The 20,652-nt window shown below is 42.9% G+C and overlaps 1 protein-coding gene and 1 pseudogene across 1 annotated transcript; both read right to left on the reverse strand.

Moving 5' to 3' along the window:
- LOC120018587 (olfactory receptor 6N1-like) lies at positions 1–8,683 on the reverse strand. The gene is made up of 5 exons (XM_038961799.1): positions 8,565–8,683; positions 8,325–8,445; positions 7,813–8,008; positions 5,170–6,019; positions 1–151 (listed from the first exon to the last, which is right to left on the reverse strand). Exons 1-5 carry the CDS (start codon positions 8,681–8,683, stop codon positions 1–3), a joined length of 1,437 nt encoding a protein of 478 aa, XP_038817727.1.
- A 1,100-nt stretch (positions 8,684–9,783) lies between these two features.
- On the reverse strand, positions 9,784–16,094 carry LOC120018588 (annotated as a pseudogene).
- Positions 16,095–20,652: the final 4,558 nt, after the last annotated feature.

Consider the following 20,652-nt stretch of genomic DNA (forward strand, 5'->3'; position numbering starts at 1 on the left):
TCAGGTGCGGAAGCTGAGGCTGGAGCGAGAGGGGTTGGGACAGGGTCCGGAGGTGTATCCAAGGGAGTAGTAGAGTGGGGAATCCAGGACAGAGTAGCAGGATGACGAGACGTAGGAATGGAGACAGGGACCATGGTCAGAGCGGGCGGAACTGTAGCGGAGAGGAAAACAGCGTCAGACAAGGGAAACAGGCACACCAGGATAACAGGATCTAACAGTACAAACATCTAGAAGCGTAAACTGACTGAGTAGAGATTACAATCTGGCAGCGTGGAAGTGGCAGGGCTGAGTATTTGTAGAGGTCTTGATTATGGAACAGGTTGTAGCTGGTGGGGATCTGCTCTGACTCCAGCACACCTGTCTCCACCCACACGAGCACACACAGAGAGAGGGAGAGGGAGAGAGTACTGGGGGAGTGGCGGCAGGTCAAGGAGACACAGGATGAGCAGTAGAGGGCGTTGCAGGAGCAGAAGTGACTTTATTGTCCAGAGACTGAACATTAGTGAGTAATACACTCTGAAGCGGTTGATGGTGTGCACGCCTCCTGGGTTGGACTAGAAGTCCACTCTGTATACCTCTTATATGGCGGCGGCATCTTGGGGCAGTCTCTGAGATAAGTTCAATTGCCCTGGGAGGTACGAACAAAGAATCTAATTCAGGAAAGTTATTCCTGGTTGTAATGCTGGTGAGTTACCCCCGCTCTGATATCCAAAAGTTATTTACACCATAAATACACCATAATGTAAGAAATAACACACAAAAACATACTGCAAAGTTGCTTAGGCGCTAGAAGCAGAGCTACCATGTCTGTCGGCGCCATCTTTATACTATACTATACTTCACAATAACTTTGTGGTTGAACTTATTTTTTTAAAAACCGCACTGCCCCATCAAAATAAAGTTACACTTTCAAACTTGTTGAACTTGCATGGCAGGTGAGCATTTTACATTTAGAATGAAGTCTTTGTTAGAGGGTCTATCCACTCAAGGCTATATCCCCCAAGGGTGGCTGAATACAGGTGAATTACCACAAAATATGTAATTTTAACTAGAAACCCATTGCAGAGAACAGGCAAAACGTTTAATTTTACTTGCACTTGTGTGTGCTACTCTATTGTTGCAAAACAAAACATTGTTGCAAAACAAACATAGCTATCCCTGCCACTGAAATAAAATAGTTAAAAACTAGTTTGAGGTGTCTGTTATTGAACTTTGCACTTCCATTGAACCCGATACTGCAATAATGTAGCTCTGCAATAATGTAGGCTAATCCGTAATGTTTATCCTTTTATGCTGGTAGAAAAAATCATAATACTACCACTACTATAGAGAGGGAAGGGCCAACAAAGCTACAATCAATGGTTGGCTGGTCAATATGTCAATCCAACTCAAGATGCAAGGTTTGTCCAATGACAAGTGTAAATCATTTAATTTACTGCCTGGAGCTATACATAGCCTAATTTGTGCCATTGCTCTAACCATAATTCATACCACCATAAAACGATAAAAATACATAATTTTCAACTGTCAGAATATGAATAAATAATATATGTTAAACTTGGATTTAAAAAAATCTAGTGATTAAATTAAATAGAAATTCACAATGTGATATTTCTGTTCGGTATTTCTTGTATGTTGTTTATGCGTGTTATATCACTCTAAATGTGTAGCCTACATTCAACCATACTTTCTACATGCATATTATTATTATTGCATCAATGAAACAATGAATTTTCTTCCAAAGTGGTCGTGAATATCCATTTATTTTGAGATACACTGAGGAGGCCTGGTTATAAGCACATAGATGTGTTATCACAAGTTATTAACCAACAAAACAACATTTGGGATTCGTGTAATCACAAGCATTATTGACAGAATTTATTTGTTGACAGTATTAAGACTATACTCCCAGTGGGAATAATATATATTGAAAGAGTAGCTTTCCATGTTGTTATTCTTTTTTAGAAAGTTCTTAACTGCATAAAGAGTCACATATTTGTTCTATCAATTTCACGCTATAAACTTAATAGTGCACTACTTTGGCTCTGCTCAAAAGCTGTGAACTATACTGGGAATAGGGTGCCATTTGAGATGCCTTCAAGTGTTTTCCTGCTCTGGAAGTCTGCTTCAATTACTCTATTCTTGTAATATTTGAAAATCACAGAAGATGGCGATAGGCAGGGGCACACCATGGGGATGGTAGGAACGTGACCCCCCACATTCTGAGTGCCTTATGGAATATTGTAAGAGGGTCTATATTGAAATCATTCAATTTCTTTTTGTCAAGCAGTCACCAATATATATATATTTTTCATGGTACATGTGACACTGATTCGCGCCTGTCTCAATGAGGAGGCCGCAGGGATGCCACTGTCCAAGAACATGGGGATTGTGGCTCAGATGCACAAGGCACGTCTCTCTCCAGAATGAGCTCTCTCCCGCCATTTCGTGGGTATTCATTATTTCATAACTTCATTGTGTGCATTGTTTGCTATGTCTATCAATTCCCCATTAGAAATATCACTAGTAGTAGCCTACATTTACTGTCAATTCCCATAATTACTAATCTGTAGTGTTTATTTGGTTACGGTCATTTCTGTTAATGCATTGAATATATTATTATTACAGTAATTTAACATTCTCAATGTCAGAGTGGCCATGTGTTTTGCAGAACTCACAACCAATGATCCACTTGTGAGAAACAAGTTTTGGTTTATTCCATTCCATTTACGAGTTTTGTCAATTTAATCATAGTTTTGTGTTTGAAACTCTCCTGTCAATGTTGAGTAAGGACGCGCACCTGTGTCTTTGCTGTCATTAATGTGTTTGACTGTTATTTTATAAAATCAATTAACTACGTTTATTTATTATGCAATAAAATTAACCATATAACAATTAATTAAGTAGTAATCTGGGACACCACGGAAAAAGTTTATTTAAAGAGTTACCATTTTCCGAATGAACTCTTAAAGATCTCTTACATTAGTCACAGTCAATTCATTAATTCTTATTTAACTTCAGTCTCATTCTGAACGTCGTTGACTTCAAATATGCACGAACCATAGCATAAATGATGAATCAACAATATACAAATTGGCTTAATTATTTATTTACTAACTAACTAAATAATCACACAGAATGACAAACACACAAACAGGATAGCTTACACATTGATTACTAACCTGATATGATGGCTTGTTACAAAAAATGAAAAGGAAGGGGCATGTAAGAAAGAGCGGGAAGAGACAAAAGACTTTACTATTGCACATACAGCTGATAACTATGCTCATGGAAATGCAAATACTTTGCACATGAACGGCCACTCATTCGAAAAGAATTGCAATGTACATATTTACGTGTGTATGTCTTGTCCGTCCGTCTGGGGAGTAATTCGACAGAAATCTCTGGTTTGTCCAGCAGAGATCAAAGTAATTCGAAGTTGTGGCTTGTTCAGCGGGCTCTGTTATAAAGGGTAAATCAGACGTACCAATGGTCGTTTGATAGGGAAATGTTCTTTAGAATGGATCTTTCAGAGTGTCACCCGGTGGTTCTCGTCAGTTTTACTAGACTAAGAGTACTTAAACAGCTGCAGACTGAATGTTCCTGTGTAGTCTTCATCTTCTTCACTCAAGAGAGTTTTAGAGTGTCTTACCATTTTCTGGTCTTGTAGTTTTAAAACCATTTGTAACGTATTCAGCTGGAACCACTTCACACACCGGCAGAAACCTGGCTTGTTTTGGTCTAAGATGTGAATTCTTCAGCGAATCCTTTTAAACACTTGGGGGAAAAGGGCGTTCCACTACGTTTGGCATAATGTCTGTAATCACGTGGGCGTGGTTACTGACTGGATAAACTTTTTGAAGGCCAAGATCACATTTCATCTTCTCACAAATAGTTTCATATTTAATCCCATGAATTCCACAACATTTGGATGTAAAACTGACAACTCGGAAATATATACATTCAGAGATACAGTTATGTTGTTATACCGTCCTTAATGAGATCCCAAAACAACAACTGATCTGACATAATTGTTCTTTAAGTACCCACGGACCCTTCCAACTGTTTGGATTACAGAAATATTGTTTCATTATTCAACCTTTTGATGTTACCGTACTGCAACGTCTCTCTGTGGTAACAAAGGAATTTAACTTCCATTTCTGAAAGAGTGGGAGAGAGAGTTTTCCTGTAGGTATTTCCGACCATCAAAAAACTATGGTGGAAGAGAGAGTGAGAGAGGGGGGGGACTTCCTTACCCAAAATGGCAAGTCATGACACCTGATTACGCATATACAAGTACGACTAGTCTACCTGGCCTGTGTGCAAATGTAGGCCTATAAATGTGCCCATTTGGTGATGTCTGATAGTATTTCTGAATGTCTTAACTCACCACCACTAATGAGCTGTGGAGCTTCTCAAAGTATTTTTTCTTCACCTCAAACAGCAAGTAAACAAAGTCTGTTTTTAGAATCAGTTAAGAATGACAATAGTTCCTCAAAGTGATTGAACAATATTTCCATCTCTCTCCCGTTCGATAACCACTTGGCATGAAAGGGAAAAATGTAATGCTCTGATCCAGTGGAAACGTCATAAAATACCTGACCCAGTTGATAGTTGATACAATGTTAGAGTTCATTGCAGACAGGCCATGCGTAACCAGACAATGATTTTGAGATACAAAGACTATTATACATCAAATGAAACTGTTCCACGATATGTGCCTATGAAAATCATACCTCTCACGCAGGTTGGTAGAAATGGTAAGATAAAAAGGCACATCAGATGTGTCTGTATATGGAAAAATGCATGTTTTAAAATCTAGAAAGATTGATTGGTCGAAAGAAAAGACTACGCTTGGTTGACCAAGATTTTTGTTGTTGTTGTGTACAGCACTAGTAGAAATGCAGGAAATTAGCATTAGATGCCCCAGAAAATTTAGGGAGGGCCCCCAGACCCCCTGCCAGGTTATGTTTTATGTTCCCCCCTACACTTTTAAACCAAAGTTGCGCTGCTTGCGAAAGGTATCAAGAAATGAGGCGGCATTTAACATTGCAACAGTTTTGGCAGATTTTACCTTTATTTGTGTTGACTTCTGATATGGGGAAGTCTGCCTGTTGTGTAAGTTCATGTAACTAACGTTTAATTTCAATGATTTTATGTGCATTACACTTTCTAAAAACTGCTCTTCGAATCTGCTGGAGGTTAAGTCCATATATGACAGGGTTTAAGACAGGTGGTATAACAAGGAATTGTACAGCCATTGCATTACGCATATTTAGTGTAATATTTACATTATTCCACCCTTGTAAAGTGTCAAACAGGGTCACTGTGATGAAAATAACCATTGTTATTAAATGTGGCACACAAGTCTGTGTGAACTTAATCCTTCCCTTAGCTGACTTTACACAATTCCTTACAATCTTACAGTAAGAAAATACAATGAAAAGTATCTGTAAAACATGAACCACTATTATACATTTGTTCAAAAACTGATTGATTGTAATGGGTAAACATGCATGTTTCAGTATAGACAGATTGTCACAGAAGATCTTATCAATACGAGATCCACACAAAGGAATTCTGACGGCTAAACTAACTGCTATGAGTGCTATAAATAAAGGATAACCCCAAGAAAATAAGAGTAACTTTCTAACAGTTAAAGATGTCACAATGGTATGGTATAGTAGTGGTCTGCATATTGCCACATACCTGTCGTAAGACATCACTGTTAGAGTAGACATTTCACACAGGACAGATGTGTATATTACGTAGGCTTGAGTGAAACATCCACCATAAGATATCACCTGAACATCTGACTGAAGGTCCAGTAACAACTTGGGGTAGAAACCAGATGTTCCATACAATCCATTGACACATAAACTACACAGAAAGATATACATGGGCTCATGGAGGCCTTTCTCCTGAATGATTGTTATGATCAGAGTCAGATTCACAGTGATGATGAAAAGGTATGTGATAAGAGACAAGATAAAATTAGCTGATTTGTTGTTAAATGTCTCTTGTAAGCCAAAGAGATAAAATAACTTGACTTGGGTTGAGTTCTCCATAGCTTTTGCTAATTTTCTTCCTCTGGTCAATGCAGCAATTCTTAGTCCTTACAAGGCTTCAGTGTGTATGTAGGTGAATGAATTCAAGTGTGAATCATTTGATTCTGTTTAGGCTCAGACTAAACACAACAGTTTCAAATTCTCTAGGATATGTGGGACGCTAACGTCCCACTTGGCCAAAAGCCAGTAAAAATACAGAGCGCCAAATTAAAATATATTACTATAAAAATCAAACTTTCATGAAATCACACATGAAAGACACCAAATTAAAGCTACACTTGTTGTGAATCCAGCCAACATGATTTGAAAAAGGATTTACGGCGAAAGCACACCAAACGATTATGTTAGGTCAGTACATAGCCACAGAAAAACACAGCCATTTTTCCAGCCAAAGAGAGGAGTAACAAAAAGCAGAAATAGAGATAAGATTAATCACTAACCTTTGATGATCTTCATCAGATGACACTCATAGGACTTCATGTTACACAATACATGTTTTGTTCGGTAAAGTTCATATTTATATACAAAAATCTGAGTTTAGGCGGGACGCTAAGAGTTGGAGTTGTTCCTGGCCGTGCAGTCACAAGTGAACAGGGAGTACAGGAGGGGACTGAGCACACACCCCTGAGGGGCCTTTGTTGAGGATCAGTGTGGCAGATGTTTTATTTCCTACCTTTACCACCTGGGGCCGACCTGTCAGGAAGTCCAGTTTCAGAGGGAGGTGTTTAGTCCCAGGGTCCTTAGCTTTTTGATGAGTTGAGGGCACTATGGCTTTGAACTCTGGGCTGTAGTCAATGAATAGCATTCTTACATAGGTGTTGCTTTTGTCCAGGTGTGAAAGGGCAGTGTAGAGTGCAATAGAGATTGCATCTGTCAATCTGTTAGGGCAGTATGCAAATTGCTGTGGGTCTAGGGTTTCTGGGATAATGGTGTTGTGAGCCATGACCAGCCTTTCAAAGCACTGCTACGGGTCGGTAGTCATTTAAGCAGGTTACCTTAGTGTTCTTGGGCACAGGGTCCCAAGGGAACATCCCTGAAAACAAAAAAGGTTAGGACGTCCCTGGAATGTCACTAAATGGTCAGCTAAAGTTGTCAGGATGTTGCGTCATGGGCTGCTGGATGTTGTCTAGTTCTCGGTTTGTCCCGGGAACGTTTTTGGGATGTTGTGAAGTGGTACCCTGGAGTTCCCGGTTTGTCCTAGGGATGTCCCTGAGTATATTTAAGGCGTTCTTGGGAAGTTGTCATGGTCCCCTTGAGGTTTTTGCCACGGGATGGTCCCAGGTGTCACAAACCATTATAAAATCAATATTATGGGGGTTCAGGTAAGTGGTACGCTGGTCAGCTAAAAATAGTTTTCAAATCTTTGACAGGATTACTTAGTAGGGACTTTATCATGACCCCACCTGGGACTTGAACCTTGGGGTATACTGATGTTTCTGCTTTGCCACAAAGTCTGTTAAATTTCAGAAGTCCCCCTCTGCACATTCATTACCTACAATACATCTCTGCGCAGCAAAACAGTACCAGCTCCAAAGTAATTTTAGTTATCTGTGTAACGTATACGCAGGGAGTCAGGAAGCGGGTACAGAAGGTGAGTTTAATAGTAATAAACATGAAGAAAATACAAAACAGGAGAAGTGTACTGAACGTAACCAAACATGCCTGATGAGGGCTATATGAAGGGAGAGTAATCAGGCTGGTGATGATGTCCAGATGTGCTTAACGATTGGGAGCAGGTGTGCACCATGATGGTTGACAGGACCAGTGGCTAGTAGACTGGCGATGTCGAGCGCCAGAGGGATGTGAGGCTGACCGTGGCCCCTAGGGCGAAGAGCAGGCCGGTCTGGACAGCAGAGATGGAAATCCCGGATGATGTTGGGGTCCAGGATGTGGACCCAAGAGCGCTCCTCAGGACCGTACCCCTCCCAGTCTACCAGGTACTGGAGCCAACCTCCACAACATCAGGAGTCCAGGAGGGGCTTAGCAACATAGTCAGCTTGATGTCAGCTCGATGGGGAGGCGGAGGTGTTGCAGGGGACGGCGTCAGCCAGGGGACCAGGAACCACCGGCCTGAGGGAAACATGAAAGCAGGGTGAGATAGACAGTTGGTGGAGAGTTCTAAACGATAGGTTACCTCATTGACCCTCCGGAGGACCTTGAAGGGGCCCAGAAACCGGGGGCTCAGCTTCCGGCAGGGCAGGCAGAGAGGGAGGTTCCTGGTGGAGAGCCAGATGTGATGGATCACGGGAGCCTCACTGCGGTGGCGGTCCACCAGATCCTTCTGACGGCTGACTGGAGCCTCATGTGAGCGGCATTCCACACCTCTGCTCGCCGGTACCACTCGTCAACTGCAGGGGCTGCGGTCTGGCTCAGAGTCCTTGGAGCCAAGGCCAGCTGATATCCCAGAACGCACTGGGAGTCAACCCGGTGTAGTTGTGACAAAGTGAGTTCTGTGCGTAATCCACCCAGGGAAATATCTGGGGCATCTCACCCTACCAGTCCTGGCAGTGATTCCTCAGCAACCTCTCTAGCTCTTGGTTGGTCTTCTCCACCTGCCTGTTAGACTGAGGCTGGTCCCTGGATGTGAGGCTTACCGTGGCCCCCAGCTTCTCCATAAAGGTTTTCCAGACCCGCGACGTGAATTGGGGACCACAGACAGAAATGATGTCCTCCAGAAGGTCATTGAATACATAACGAACATGAGTTGACATAGTGGGCGACGTCCTGTGCCAAGGTGGGCCACCAGTATTTATCGGACAGGGATTAGATGGTGCGGGGTGATGCCTGGGTGTCCAGCAGCGAGGGATGTGTGTACCCAGGTCAACAACCAATCTCACACCCCTGTGTGGACTTAGATGCACTCTGGAGGGTAGGTGGCAGGAGCGGGTTCCTTCCAGAGCCTGACGGATGTCCACATCTACGTCCTAAAACACGGCGCCAACAATACTGGAGGACCGATTGATGGGCTGGAGGACACTCACAGGACCCTCCACTGACGTGGAACCACAGGGTGTGGTAAAGCAGGCCGTCTGGCATCCTGGTCCCCAGGCGGTGATTCTCATTTTTGACCAGGAGATGGTAGGGTTATGAAGTTGGAGCCACGGGCTGAGGATGGCTGTTTACGGGTGGTGATTAAGTGAAGGCTTTCCTGGTGCTTGCGTCCCACTGTGAGGGTGAGGGGGTGCTGTGACATGCGTAATTGTGCCGGATCCCAATGGTTACATATCCAGAGCTTGGACAGGAAAAGGAGAGGGGGTATGAAGTTAAGTTCAGGGAAGAGGCAAGGGACTGGTCGATAAAGTCCTCCAGAGTTGTAGAGACAACACTTCATGGACAGCCAGCAGTGAAAAGGGAACCAGCAAGGATTGGCGGAAAACGATGATAATGGAATACTCACACCTACCCTGGGAGATGGAAGGTCACGGGGCCGCCCCTCTACTCTAGTGGACCCCAGGGTTAGGACGCACCGGATACCACTGAAGCTGGTGTCGCTCCTGGCCACAATAGGGACAGAGTGCTAGCTGTCTCCGGCGAACCCTACTGCCATGGGTTCAGGCTCTGCCTCAGGACAGCCAAAGGAGGGAGGTGAGTGGCGAGGTCACCGGTGCACCCGAAGAAGGTTAAGATAAATGGCCATCGCGATGAGAGCGTCCAAGGATATGTTGTCTGCAGAAAAGAGTGCGGAGCGCATGTTCATTCCGTCTGCTGGAGGCTGCTACAGTCCGAAAGGTGAGGGCGTACTCCGCAGCGGCCTGAGCACCCTGCTGGAGTTGGCCGTTGCCAACGCCTGTCCGGTTAGCAGAGAAATTACTGTGGCAACATTTGACCTCTCTGTGGTGGGGGCTCCCATCTGATAGGCGGAATAGACCTGGGCGGATGGCTTGGTAGGCTGGGGGACTGGCTCACTGTGACGACCCATGGTAGGAGGCCCTCCATCAGAGGTATGGAGAACCTCGCTGGTGGTGTCGAGCCGGTGAAGAACCTCCTTCATGGTCGTACACAGTAGAGCCAGCCAGTCGTGGGGTTGGTGGAGTAGAGGACTCTGTTCCTCGACCGTCTGGAAGATGGTGTAATCTTCTGCTGCTTCCATAATATCTGAGGCAATATTCTGTAACGTTTACGCAGGGAGTCAGGTGCAGAAGCTGAGCTTAATAATAATAAACATGAAGAAAATACAAAACAGGAGACTCATACTGAATGTAACAAAAACCAATACTGACTGAGGCTGCTGAGGGCTATATGAAGGGAGAGAAATCAGGGTGGTGATGAAGTCCAGGTGTGCTTAACGATGGGGCGCAAGTGTGTGCAATGATGGTTGCCAGGTGTACGCAATATGGGTTGCCATCTTCAGGTGGGTTGCCGTGACCGGTGGTTGACTATCATTTAATCTGACTATTCTCTTATCATTGATTTAATTGACTTATTTTAGCTATTTGAGTTTGGGTTTTCAGTATAGTTGTCTAATGTTGGTGGGGCATATTATTTGGTTTTAATCGTACTCCAGAATCACTATAAGTATAATAGTTTTACTTGAGTGTATTTTTAACAGAGCTTTGATTTACTTTGAAGTTTAAAGTGTAGGAATAAAAGTGAAATCAGTCATTGACAGACACGGTGGCATAGCAGGAATATGGGAACGCTATGCAGGAATATCGGAATGCTATTCAGGAAGAGGTTGAGAGTTCAAGTCCCAGGTGAGGACATATTTGAATAGTAATTACTGTATGAATGAACATGCACAATGTAATCATTTACAGTATGTCAAATATGTTAGTTGAAAACATATGGTATGTTTTAAAAGCACTGTGTAGGGGGGTTTCCCTAACATTGCAAAAGACAAAGAGCTGTGAATGGATCAGTGGTTCACAAATCAGGGACTTGATGGGCTTGCCAACAGTAGCAAGGGGTGACGTGTAATGAAACAAGGGTATGCATGCCCTGGCTATATATATTTTTTGGGGGGGAGAATGTTTCTTTTCTACCGTCAAGTGAAAAACTGGGAACTATACAAAAGATCCAGGGGACAATGACACAATGTCCCAAGAATGTCCTAAAAACGCAGTGGCGAACCGAAACTGTTCAACCTAGGCCTTCAGAGGGAACAAAGATTTTTCAATAGCCTACGTTGAAGCAAACCAAAAAATTGTGAAAAATAACAGACACCATAGCTTCACTTAATGAGCGGAAATTCGAAAGGCATGGCCAGCATAGATGGGTGGGATGGGATGAGGGAAACCGAGGGTTGGAATCTGGAACTGAAGATGAGAGAGAGTGAAGTTGCTCCGTAAAATTACGGTAAAATACAACAATGACACAAAAAAGGTTGTTACATCCAATGCCTGGGCTGGTTGCTCCTGTGAGTCGCTCCGGATGGGCTTATCTGCTAGATAACTTAAATGTAATTTAAATGTTGAGAAGCTTCGCTGCAGTTGGATTGTATGTTTAAAAGTTTAAAAAAATAATATTAAAAAAAGATTACATCATCCACCTTGAAGTTGATAACATCTGCTGCTGATGCAGTTGTCGTCACCATTGTCACACTATTAAAACACACGCTAGCTACTAGCGTGGGAAGACTACTGCTTGCTATTGCCACTGATTCTTTACTCTTGCGCACTCAGTAGTGACGTACCTAGATAAGTCACTTATCTTTTTTGTACAGTACCACTCATTGCAAGTCAAAATGTGGTTGGTTCATTCCATTCTCACTCCACAATTTTGCTCTAATACAGTTGAATGACAGGGAAAGGGGATACCTAGTCAGTTCACAACTGAATGCATTCAACCAAATTGTGTCTTCCGCATTTAACCCAACCTCTCTGAATCTACGTCATCAGCGCCCAGGGAGCAGTTGTTGTTGGGGGTTAACTGCATTGAATGGGAGATTTTTGCACCTAGGCAATGGCTGGCTGAACTAGCTGGATTTTTCAACCCAGAGACCACCAAAGAAAAAATCCTGATATTTTTGCTTCAGTATTAACCCTACTCTTTCCAAAATGAATTAAAAAAACTGAAGAGATGCAATTAGAATATCATTAAATTATTGAAAAGATGAATTAGAATTTAAAATGAAATCTAAAAAGTCATCGGGGAAGCCCCCAGGATAAACCGGGAACTAAACAAAACCTCTAGGGGACCATGACACAATGTCCTGACCAACAATTTTGTGACATTCCGGGGACGTCCTAACAACACATTTTTGTTTGCAGGGAACCAATCCAAACATCTGCCAGCAGAACATAAATTTTCACCCCAATTCTGAATACTGTATAAAACCAGAATGGATCTAAAACAGCCTAGGGAACACCATATTTAATTGGTGAATTATAAAGTTCAGATACCTAATATTACATACAATATTCTTAGTGACAATACACAATACCATTTTTTAAATAATCTTTGGGCTACAGAGAAACTATGCCAAAATGCCACATTTGTAGGGTCAATTATAGCAACTTAAAAAACACAAAACACTAAATTCAATATTACAAAAATCGGTTAAGGCCTAGTTCCTTTTTACAAGCCTGCCTGGTTTTAATGATCCTAATGCCATACATAATAGGATTTAAAAGTATAGGAGGACGATGTGCAGTATCCTATCTGCCTTGTAGAATCACAAATAAACAGCCAAAGGAGAAGTTCAGCAATGAGGCTATATGTGGTGTACAAGTGTTAAACACTTTCTGTTTTGTCTCTGTAAACTGTAAACATATTTATAGAATTCTTACACATGAGTATATGTTAGGAAAGATAGTACAAGCCAAAGAAATGACAGTTACAACAAGACTACATATTGTATTTTCGTGTAATATTTGAACAGGCAAGCTTGACTACCGACTAGTTATCGCAATACACTCTGTCTATAACATTACCACAAACTCAGGGATATAGGGATAACATCCATGAAAATACAATACAACCAGGACAGCAGAATTAAGCCAATAATTATTTAAGTTTTTGTAATATTGTTATACTGTAGAGCGGTGGTTCCCAAACCTTTTCACTCGGTCCCCCCTCATTACTGGGGAACATGTCTTATGTGTGTTCATGTGATATCTGAACCATCAAACGGGCAAAGCGTCAATACAGGACTAAGATCGAATCGTACGACACCGGCTCCGACACTCGTTGGATGTGGCAGGGCTTGCAAACTATTACAGACTACAAAGGGAAGCACAGCCGAGAGCTGCCCAGTGACATAAGCCTACCAAATGAGCTAAATTACTTCTACGCTCGTTTCGAGGCAAGTAACACTGAAACATGCATGAGAGCATCAGCTGTTCTGGACGACTGTGTGATCATGCTCTCCGCAGCCGATAAGAATAAGACCTTTAAACATGTCAACATTCACAAGGATGCAGGGCCAGACAGATTACCAGGACGTGTACTCTGAGCATGCGCTGATCAACTGGAAAGTGTCTTCATTGACATTTTCAACCTCTCCCTGTCTGAGTTTGTAATACCAACATGTTTCCCGCAGACCACCATAGCCCTGTGCTCAAGAACACTAAGGTAAGGATTCCATATCTGTTATTTCATAGAATTGATGTCTTCACTATTATTCTATTTCAGCAAACTTAACATGTGTACATATTTGTATGAACACAACAAGGTTCAACAACTGAGACATGAACTGAACAAGTTCCACAGACATGTGACGAACAGAAATTGAATAATGTGTCTTCGAACAAAGGGGGGGCTCAAATTCAAAATTAACAGTTAGTATCTGGTGTGGCCACCAGCTGCATGAAGTACTGCAGTGCATCTCCTCATCACGGACTGCACCAGATTTGCCAGTTCTTGCTGTGAGATGTTACCCCACTCTTCCACCAAGGCACCTGCAAGTTCCTGGACATTTCTGGGAGGAATGGCCCTAGCCCTCACCCTCCGATCCAACAGGTCCCAGATGTGCTCAATGGGATTGAGATCCGGGCTCTTCGCTGGCCATGGCAGAACACTGACATTCCTGTCTAGCAGGAAATCACTCACAGAACGAGCAGTATGGCTGGTGGCATTGTCATGCTGGAGGGTCATGTCAGAATGAGCCTGCAAGAAGGGTACCACATGAGGGAGGAGGATGTCTTCCCTGTAACGCACAGCGTTGAGATTGCCTGCAATGACAACAAGCAAAAAGTTCATTCCTTTGACGATAAACGTGAATCCGACCATCACCCCTGGTGAGACAAAACCGCGACTCGTCAGTAAAGAGCACTTTTTGCCAGTCCTGTCTGGTCCAGCGACAGTGGGTTTGTGCCCATAGGTGATGTTGTTGCCGGTGATGTCTGGTGAGGACCTGCCTTACAACATGCCTACAAGCCCTCAGTCCAGCCTCTCTCAGCCTGTTGCGGAGAGTCTGAGTACTTATGGAGGGATTGTGCGTTCCTGGTGTAACTCGGGCAGTTGTTGTTGCCGTACTGTACCTGTCCCGCAGGTGTGATGTTCGGATGTACCGATCCTGTGCAGGTGTTGTTACACGTGGTCTACCACTGCGATGACGATCAGCTGTCCGTCCTGTCTCCCTGTAGCGCTTTCTTAGGCGTCTCACAGTTTGGACATTGCAATTTATTGCCCTGGCCACATCTGCAGTCGTCATGCCTCCTTGCAGTATGCCTAAGGCACGTTCATGCAGATGAGCAGGGACCCTGGGCATCTTTCTTTTGGTGTTTTTCAGAGTCAGTAGAAAGGTCTTTATAGTGTCCTAAGTTTTCTAACTGTGACCTTAATTGCCTACCGTCTGTAAGCTGTTAGTATCTTAAAGACCGTTCTACAGGTGCATGTTCATTAATTGTTTATGGTTCATTGAACAAGCATGGGAAACGGTGTTGAAACCCTTTACAATGAAGATCTGTGAAGTTATTTGGATTTTTACGAATTATCTTTGAAAGACAGGGTCCTGAAAAAGGGATGTTTCTTTTTTGGCTGAGTTTATATACTATATACTGCTATATACAGCTATTTTTACTTAGTTGGCCAGCGTAAGCCAAACCCCTGAATCTGTCATTAACAACAAATGAGAGGGTCAACGTTTTTCCACAGGATGTCCATGAAAAATTATTCAGACGAAGGCCATTGACGGCTAAAACATCATGATTTTAATATTTAGATAAAGTACCAAGATTTTAATTGTGAGCGAGTTGCACCTTTTCCTGATTACACATGAACATTGTTAATATAGCTTTATGTAAAATACAGTATATTGCACAATTTAGATCAACAAGAAAAATCACTACAATACATTTAGCGTAGGGCAGGAACTTTACGGTTGAACACCTATACAACTTTATTTCTATTCTGAGTTTCATTCCGTATATGATAAGGTTCACAAGAGGAGGCACAACTAGGAACTCCACCGCCATGATATTCCTCAGGGGCAGCAGGCTGGTGATGGATATGGTGATGGATATGGTGAAGTTAGTCAGCGTGATTAGATGAGGTCTGCATGAACTTCCTCCTCTCCGCCCGGGAATGAATAAGAAATCAGGATGAGTAATGTTTGAGAGACGTGAGATAACGTGACAATGAAGCAGCAGAGGTTGGTCAGAGTGGTGTCCACGCATGAGAGCTTCACGACCGCCCAGTTTGAGCGGTAGAGTTTATCGATGTAGACGCCACAGAGCGGTAACCTAGCTGTTAGTACCTTCCCAATGATACTTTCTAGCCATTAGAAAAGCCACTTTACAAGAAGAAGTCCAGACTTTTAGAGTAGTCATGATAGAGTGGTATTGTAACGACTTGCAACATACCTGTCATATGCCAGCTGGTGAATTCACAGAAAGCATAGGAGTAGATGACACATATCTGGGTCATACAGCCAATGTACGTTATCACATGAGAGTCAAATAAAAGGTCATAAAGTATCGTCGGGTAGAAAGCTGAAGCGCCATAGATACCATTAATACACAGATTACAGAGGAATAAATACATAGGTTCGTGCTTCATTTTCTACAGAAAAATGGTAATGATCAGTGTCAGATTGACAGAAATGGTGAAGAGGTATAGAGTGAGAGTCAATCCGAAGTAGATATGTCACGTTCAGTCCATGCAGCACAAACACTATCTCCTGGGAGGAGTTTAACACCATTTTTTTGGCACCTTGCTACATTTTGAACAGAACTTGTTTAGAGCATGGCCATATTTCTAATTGGAAATTTGGACCACATGGGTTAATTTTTCTTTGTCTTTAAAGCAGACGGGCAGTGCAGGCGACGCTGAGCAGACGGACAGCGCAGACGGCGCTGGGTAGACGGGCAGTGCAGGCGACGCTGAGCAGACGGACAGCGCAGGCGGCACTGGGCAGACGGTCAGCGCAGGCGGCGCTGGGCAGACAGGCAGCACATGTGGCGCTGGGCAGACAGCAGACTCTGGCCTCTGGAAACGCACAGGAGGCTTGGTGCGTGGTGCCGGAACTGATGGTACCGGGCTGGAGACACGCACCACAGGGCGAGTGCGTGGAGGAGGAACAGGGCTCTGGAGACGCACAGGAAGCCTGGTGCGTGGTGTTGGCACTGGTGGTACTGGGCTGGGGCGAGGAGGTGGCGCCGGATATACCGGACCGTGAAGGCGTACAGGAGCTCTTAAGCACCGAGCCTGCCCAACCTTACCTGGTTTAATACTCCCCGTAGCCAGGCCAGTGCGGTGAGGTGGAATAGCCCGCACTGGGCTGTGCTGGCGAACCGGGGACACCATGCGTAAGGCTGGTGCCATGTACACCGGCCCGAGGAGATGTACTGGAGACCAGATACGTTGAGCCGGCTTCATGGCACCTGGCTCGATGCCCACTCTAGCCCGGCCGATACGTGGAGCTGGAATGTACCGCACCGGGCTAAGCATACGTACAGGAGACACCGTGCGCTTTTCCACATAACACGGTGTCTGCCCGTACTCTCGCTCTTCACGGTAAGCACGGGGAGTTGGTGCAGGTCTCCTACCTGACTTCGCCACACTCCCCTTTATCCCCCCCCAATAAATGTTTGGGGCTGACTCTCAGGCTTCCAGCCTCGCTTCCGTGCTGCCTCCTCATACCACCGCCTCTCGGCTTTAGCTGCCTCCAGCTCTTCACGAGGGCGGCGATACTCTCCAGCTTGAACCCAAGGTCCCTTACCGTCCAGAATTTCTTCCCAAGTCCATTCCTCCTGACATCGCTGCTCCTGCTGCTGCTGCCGCTTACCACGCTGCTTGGTCCGAGTTAGGTGGGTGTTTCTGTAACGCTCGTCTTTGGGTGAAAGAGAGGAGGACCAAAGCGCAGCGTGGTAAGTGTTCATGTCTTTTTAATAAGCAACACGGAACACTGGAACAAAACAATAAACGAAGAATAACGAACGAAACAGTACCGTGTGGCGAACAAACACTGACACGGCAACAAACACCCACAAACCAAAAGTGAAACCCAGGCTACCTAAGTATGATTCTCAATCAGGGACAACGATTGACAGCTGCCTCTGATTGAGAATCATACCAGGCCGAACACAAAACCCCAACATAGAAAAACACACATAGACAGCCCACCCCAACTCACGCCCTGACCATACTAAATAAAGACAAAACAAAGGAAATAAAGGTCAGAACGTGACACATCTGGTAACCCATACAAACAAATGGAAGTACGGAGGTAGTTTTGTGCCAACAAAAATACGGGGTTAAATATGTGTCCAAAAAACACAAATATTTCCTTAGCTTTCTTATATCTCCTAGATATATGCCTGACACTTATTCGTTGTGATTTATTTTTGGATTTTCTTTTTTGACATTTACGAATGTGTTATTAATTATGTTTCGATGGGCTGTATTAATAAATGCCAAATTCAATATTTTATCTAATAATTTGTCAATATTTATTTTTCATATACCTAAAGATCCTACACCTGTAGTACACAGGCCTGACTAATATTAGGCTTAGGGATGACTGAAACACAATACCCTTATGCCTGCAACTTGACAGATGGCCACTTGTTTTAGTCTTGCTGGAAATTGCAATCATTACAAAGACAACTCATTTGGGATTTCAGTGTTTTGAAATGCACTCTATTTATAGGGAATTTCTTCAAGGGAAGGTAAAACATTATATGTAATATTGTGTGTTTGAGATATAACATAAAGTGCATACCACATAGAAACGCAGAGACATTGGGATGTTAAATAACGACTTGGATGCCTGTCCATTATCCTAATGCCTTAGGGTATGTAGAAGCTGGTCAATTGAGCAGGAAAACATGTTTACTGTATTTGTTTGGCCGTCAGTCTTCAGAAAACAGGTCATTAGTCCACTGTATCTCTCAATTCCCTTGAAAACCTTATAGCAACACCTACCTGTGAGATCAGAGAGACTGAAATAACAACAAAGGTAGGCCTTGGTTACCGTCTCTTGCCTCTCGTTAGGCCAATTGCAGGGTTAGTCCCAGGGAGGTTTAGAGTGGCATTAGGCTTAATAGCCTCCCTTCAGACTGGTCTGATGTGAATGATGCAACAATATTGAACTTTGCCTAACAAGAAGTTGGCTGCACCGGAAAGATACTACAAACACATATTGTTGATCATACTATGTTGACCTGTGACCTGAGAGTGAAAATGATGATATAGTCAAGAATATGTAAAATTGTGTTAGCTTCTCAAGCTTGATCTATCTGCTAGGAGAATAGAAAATAGAGACTATTTCAACCAATGTGTTAAACTTTGGCTTGAACTGTGAGTCATCAAAGAGCTGTCACAACTACTCAATAGGGAAATTGGCATGTTCAGATATCTTGTACATTAACATATACACCTCAACTATAAAGATTATTAGAATCTATTCCTACACCATAATCATTGCATTTTGCCTAAATGTAACCAAATCTAGACAAACTAAAGTGATGACAACATGTGTCTCAAATGTAGTAACTTTTTAAAACGTAATACTTGGTTGTTCATTTGAGCTGTTCCACAGCAGATTTGATATTGAGTCATATATCACACCAAATTGGGGTGAAACTATCTGTATTTTTTAATTATTTCACCTGCTGTAAATTCAATCAACTATGGAGATAGAACACAAAAGATTGTCATTGCAATACAGAACAAGATATTTGTAAATTTTGGAGGATACATTTTTTTATTTTACTAATTTTACAGTGGGAGAAAAACAATTTATTAAATTTGTTATATATTTTGTTATTAAATGTAAAATGTGTATTTTGATACATTTGTAGTTGATATAAAGTTCTACACTTAATCTTGAGAAAACTAAAGTGCATCAACCATTCAGGACAACTAAAAGCTAGGAAAAGGTTCAGCAATCTTTCTGTGTAGTGTTCTCAAGATTAAGCATTGATGGATCAATTCCATTTAACCTATACTGTATTATTTAAATTACACAGTAGCTGTTTTTCACATGGTCAAATACAATCACAGAATTGTTAACCTTGTCAATCACCTGCCCAGACATGTCAGTAATCTCCATCAACCAATCATTTGCCTAAGCACTTACCTAACCCCCCACGGTAGGCTGAGAGTCACACCATGACAATTTAATTCTTTGTGTCATTGGAGATCAAGTGAACACACTGCTGTATACTGGGGGGTTTTTCTTCCTTTAAAAGGTCAGTGATGTGATGGTAGTTTAGTGTGGAATAGTCCACTGACACAGAACATACAGTAGACCTACTGTATGTCCACACAACGGCCGTCTGGAGAAATATACCAGGTCATCCTCTTTTAGACTTATATCCTGTTTTTATATACTTCTATAGGTACTATTAGGAAAATGGAGGACTCAATACAATTCACATCATTTATACTAGCTGGATATAGTGACAGTTAGTGTCATAAAGTACTTTTATTTCATTATATTAACTTAAATTAAACAATAAAGTTAAATGTGTTCTGTGTTTTTTAATTTGCTATAATTGACTATACAAATATGTGACATTTTAGCATAGTTTCTGTGTAGCCCAAAGATGATTAATTACATAAATGTCACGTTCCTGACCTTATTTCCTTTATTTTGTCTTTGTTTAGTATGGTCAGGACGTGAGCTGGGTGGGCATTCTATGTTATGTGTTTCTATGTTGGGTTCTTTTCAATTAGCCTGATATGGTTCTCAATCAGGGGCAGGTGTTTTACGTTTCCTCTGATTGAGAACCATATTAAGGTAGGCTGTTCACACTGTTTGTTTGTGGGTGATTTGTTCCTGTGTCAGTGTTTGTGCCACACGGGACTGTTTCGTTTTCGGTCGTATGTGTGTTCGTTCCTGTTCGTGCGTTTTGTTCTCAAGTTCAGGTCGGTTCATGTCGTTTGTTATTTTGTAGTTTATTCAAGTGTTCTTCGTGTTCGTCTTGATTTAATAAATTCATTATGTCTTCATACCTCGCTGCATATTGGTCCGATCCTTTTTCCTCCTCAGACGAGGAGGAGAACGATCGTTACAGAATCACCCACCAACCAAGGACCAAGCAGCGGGGTAACAGGCAGCGGCAGCAGGAGCAGAGTCTGGATTACACTACGTGGGAGGAGATCGACAGGTGGGCGATCGACCCAAGGAGAATGCCGGAGCCCGCCTGGGATTCTCTGGAGCAGTGTGAGGAGGGATACCGGCGAATGGAGGCAGCAC

The sequence above is a fragment of the Salvelinus namaycush genome, chromosome 23, assembly GCF_016432855.1.
Source record: "Salvelinus namaycush isolate Seneca chromosome 23, SaNama_1.0, whole genome shotgun sequence".
In the NCBI taxonomy this organism is placed as follows: domain Eukaryota; kingdom Metazoa; phylum Chordata; class Actinopteri; order Salmoniformes; family Salmonidae; genus Salvelinus; species Salvelinus namaycush.

Excerpts from the sequence above, each read along its gene's own strand:
- LOC120018587 (XM_038961799.1), bottom strand. The coding sequence starts at position 8,683 with ATGGAGAAGCTGGGGGCCACGGTAAGCCTCACATCCAGGGACCAGCCT. Across the intron at positions 8,446-8,564 it reads AGGAATCACTGCCAGGACTG|GACTCTGAGCCAGACCGCAG; the intron begins GTAGGGTGAGAT and ends CTTGGCTCCAAG. Across the intron at positions 6,020-7,812 it reads TGGTCCTGTCAACCATCATG|AGACATTTAACAACAAATCA; the intron begins GTGCACACCTGC and ends TTGGCTTACAAG.